Source organism: Rosa chinensis, chromosome 2, assembly GCF_002994745.2.
Source record: "Rosa chinensis cultivar Old Blush chromosome 2, RchiOBHm-V2, whole genome shotgun sequence".
Classification (NCBI taxonomy): Eukaryota; Viridiplantae; Streptophyta; class Magnoliopsida; order Rosales; family Rosaceae; genus Rosa; species Rosa chinensis.
The window spans coordinates 19516473-19520870 of NC_037089.1; the positions used below are offsets into that span (position 1 = coordinate 19516473).

Consider the following 4398-nt stretch of genomic DNA (forward strand, 5'->3'; position numbering starts at 1 on the left):
TCTAATAGTAAAGATGTGAAATCATCATTGATCGGTTAAACTGTTAAATATATGATGCAGTTAAATAGGTAATTAAGATGAATAATTCCACACCGGCTGCTAAGAAAAAATTCGACATATAAAAAAGACGAAGAGAATAAGAAAGTACAACAGAAATTATTCAAATCAACGGCCTTCAAAGAGCCTATTCCGCAGACGACATGACAGCCGTCGATCCTCGCACAGACTCGCCACCACGAAAATAACAGACCCCCTCCCACTTTCGTTCTCATTTCCTCTCTCTCTCTCTCTCTCTCTCTCAAAATCTCAGATTCTCTATCTCTCTCTCTCTAAGTCAGTCTCTGTGAGCGAAGATGAGCAAGGGACCGGGACTCTTCTCCGACATCGGCAAAAAGGCCAAAGGTAAAACGCTTCGTTTCGGAGGCCGATCGCTACTGTTTTCTTTGATCTATATGCTGTTTTGAGCTGATTTGATTGTGTAGAATTTGCATCTGAAACGCTTCGTTTTGGCTTTGGTTGCAGATCTTCTGACCAGGGACTACAACTCCGATCAGAAATTCAGTGTCTCCTCCTACAGCGATGCCGGTGTGGTACGCTCTCTTACCTCTCCAATTTGACATTTGTACTCACATTCGGTGAGTTTTGTTGATTTGAATCGAAAATTAGGGTTTCGTTGCGTTAATCTGCTGCTTTTGTTCTTTTAATTAATGATTTTGTGATGAATCGCATGCTATTTTGATTGTGTGTTTGAAAGGGAGACCTTAGTGTTTGATAATTGAGTCATTTTAAGTAATGAGTGTTGAGTTCATGTTGTACTCGGTCACAATGGCATGCTATTCGCCTCAGAAATTGAAGTAGATTTGAATTTTATCTTTTTTTTTGAGAATTTTTTTCTGAGATTGGAGAAGTGAATGGTGGTGTAATTTGGTCATTTCTGCTTGAACAGTGATGTGTATCGTTGTGTTTGTTCTGAGATGGAAAAGGATGAATTCTCTTAGGCTCTATTCTCATCGCAATTTCATTTGTTGTTTACCTCATGCTGGAACCACCTTCCTCTGCTTGTCTGCATGTGTGTGTTTTCATACGGGGGATTACACAGTTTCGAGATGTTATTCTGGCTGTTGTCCTTTCCTGTGCAGCTCTTTCTTTGTCTCATTTTATTCAAGGGTTGAACTTTTATGTTTAAGTGATCATGTAGAGACATGGGAAAGATGGCTTGTTAATATATTTTTCTATTAATGTTCAATGAAGCTTCAAATATTGAACATTTGAGCTTAGAATATCTGTGGGCACTTGGCTGCATAGTATTTTCTGGTTGATTGATATAGAAACATCATCAATTTCAAAATCTGATTGAACTTTGAAATTTCTCAAACTGTTGTTGGTTTTTATATGCCACTTCTGGAATTCTTCATGTGGGTTTATTCCTTATTGTTAGAGCAGTTAGTTTATATCAATAACTTCCAATACCTTTTTTTTTTTAAATTCTTTAGGCTCTCACATCAACAGCAGTGAAAAAAGGAGGACTGTCCACCGGGGACATTGCTACGCAGTACAAGTACAAGAACGCAGTCGTTGATGTCAAAGTTGACACAGAATCAAATGTGGGTTGCATCCTTTTTAGAATAGTATACAAAGCTATTCTGTTGCTCTATTAACAATGGCTACTTTTATCTTGTTTGGCAGATCTCAACTACCTTCACAATCACAGATATTGTTCCATCCACAAAGACTATTGCTTCATTCAAAGTGCCAGACTATAACGGTGGCAAGGTATAAGATCTTGAATCTTACGTTATGAGATATATGTATATGTGTGTGTGTGTGTGTGTGTAATTGTGGGATTAACTATATTTTTAATTTTCTATTTGTTTTGTAGTTGGAGGTTCAGTACTTTCATGACCATGCAACCTTAACTACAGCTGTAGCTTTGAATCAATCCCCAGCCATTGATTTTTCAGCTACCATTGGTACCCCAACCATCGCATTTGGTGCAGAAGCTGGTTATGACACCACTTCTGGAAATTTTACAAAGTACACTGCTGGAATTAGCGTGACACAATCGGTTTCCAATGCTTCAATAATTCTGTAAGCATTTGTACTATAGCCATTGTGTATGACAATAATTGAGCTACGGTTGCTATTTTTAATTAGAATTCTAGGAACTTATATCAACTGTATATTCTTAAATAAGTCATCTTTCTCTCTTTCTCAGGGGCGACAAGGGAGACAGTATAAAAGCATCTTATGTGCATTATGTGGATCTGTTAAAGAGGAGTGCTGCTGTTGGAGAAATCACTAGAAAGTTTTCCACGAACGAGAACACTTTCACAGTGGGAGGCCAATATGCTATTGATCCCTTGACTGTAGTGAAAGCAAAGCTCAACAATCACGGCAAGCTGGGAGCCCTCCTGCAGCATGAAGTGATACCAAAGTCTCTGCTGACAGTATCTGGTGAGATTGACACCAAGTCCTTGGACAAACATCCCAAATTCGGGCTGGCCATTGCCCTCAAGCCTTGATGTTTTTCCCGTTGGAACCCAGTACCTGGTTCAATTTTTTGGCTGGCTCTTGAGAGGAGCACTAAATAAGTAGTTCCACAGATATATGTTTGCTAGTTGTCAATGACTGTGGATGGATTGTTTGATGCTTGGGCTCGACCGCGTTTTCTTTTTCCTATATTCTTTTGGTTTTTAACTGTAGGTCTTTAAGGCATTCAATATTCACATTCTAGTATCCTTGAATGGAGAAAACCTTAGAATCTGATTGATAGAGAATTTGTTTACATGTGTCAAGTGATATGCTACTGTCTGTTTTGAATGACTGCACCCTCCATGAGGGACTGCAATGGTGTTTATAAATGCAACGTTGATGCATTGCTTTGCACTGTGCGTCCAGTTTCTTATTACTGCCATTAGCTTTTTCCATGTTGAATCCCCGGATCTGAGTTTTCAACCCCCGACTTTTGGCCAGGTTCATATAGCGCGACACAAGTGATATTATGAATATATAACTGGAAGTTCGCCTGAAGTTGGCAATATAGAAAGGCAAAAAATCACGAAGGGTCACTGAGTTATGACTTATTTGATACTTAACTCACTGACTTTTCAAAAATATCACTTAACTCGCTCACATTTACCATAAGATACTCACTACCGTTAAATCTCCCGTTAGAAGTCGTTAAAGTTGAGGGTAGATTTGTCTAAACACCAAAATATACATTTTTAACTTGAAAAATATTTTTTTCTAAATAAAAAATGACAGATTTTTTTTTTTTCAAATTAAAAGTTACTTTTTTGTTAGAAATAATCAGAAAACTATAAAAATAAGTTTGAAAAACAAATCTAACTTTCTTTAAAAATTTCATTTTTTTTAATTTTAATATTTCTTTTTCAAATATTTATATGTAATTTGACAAAAATGACCCTCTCCGTTCAAATTTTTAACAACACTATAGATAGAAGTGAGTTATGTGAAAGACGGATATTAAAGTGAGTGAATTAAGTGATATTTTTGAAAAGTCAATGAGTTAAGTGTCGAACAAGTCATAACTCAGTGACTATTTGTGATAATTTCTTATATAGAAATGTTGTTATAATGTGGAAGGTTCTCCAATTGTTGGAGATGTTTAATGTGTTTGCTTTCTTTCACAGCTCCTGCCTAATGGTGTAGTCAAAATACTTGTGTCAAATTTGAATTTGACAGGTGACGTGGCAGTTGTCATTTTTGACAAATTTATACTCCAATGGATGTGTTAAATTCAGATATTATTTTATAATTTTTTTTTTCAAAATTTTTAATTAAAAAAATAACTTTTCCTCTTTCTTCTTATCTCTCCTCTTTCTTTCTATCCCTCCACTTTTCCTCTTTCTTCTTAACACCATTTGCGCCAGCCGTAGGAGCTCAGGCTCTGATGATCACATCGACAAGACCTCTAGTTGCTTAAATAACGGCTCCGGTGAGCTGGTGGAAGATGGATGTAACCTCAAATTCGTAGATCTAGTGGAGGTAGTGATTGAAACATTTGAATAAAAATAAATTTGCTGCAATAAATTCGCAGAAAAACCATTCACTCTTCTTCTTCAGGGTTTAGTCTCCTTCTTGCTTCTGGGTCCAATCCCAAACTTCGGGATTAAAAGTTGACAACGCTCGATGCCATAGTCGGCGCCTCTTCTCTGTTTCTTCATCTGTTGTGGATTTGGAATTGGGCGCAACGGCCACCCTTCGAGGCCGGTCTCTACTTCGCAAAACTCAGAATCAGAACCCGTCGAAGTCGACACCGACAAATGTTATTGTGGGTCAATTGCCTGAGAAGATGAGAAGATGCAGAACCGGAAAAGGAGAGAGAAAGAAGCTCTGTGGGGAGAGAGAGAGAGAGAGAGAGAGAGAGAGAGAGAG

General features: G+C 37.6%; 1 protein-coding gene across 1 annotated transcript; it reads left to right on the forward strand.

Annotated features, from left to right (window-relative positions):
* The first annotated feature begins 240 nt into the window (after window positions 1-240).
* On the forward strand, window positions 241-2884 carry LOC112190225 (mitochondrial outer membrane protein porin 2). Its single transcript, XM_024329649.2, has 6 exons — window positions 241-402; window positions 523-590; window positions 1494-1604; window positions 1687-1773; window positions 1880-2088; window positions 2216-2884. Exons 1-6 carry the CDS (start codon window positions 354-356, stop codon window positions 2520-2522), a joined length of 831 nt encoding a protein of 276 aa, XP_024185417.1. The 5' UTR covers window positions 241-353; the 3' UTR covers window positions 2523-2884.
* Window positions 2885-4398: the final 1514 nt, after the last annotated feature.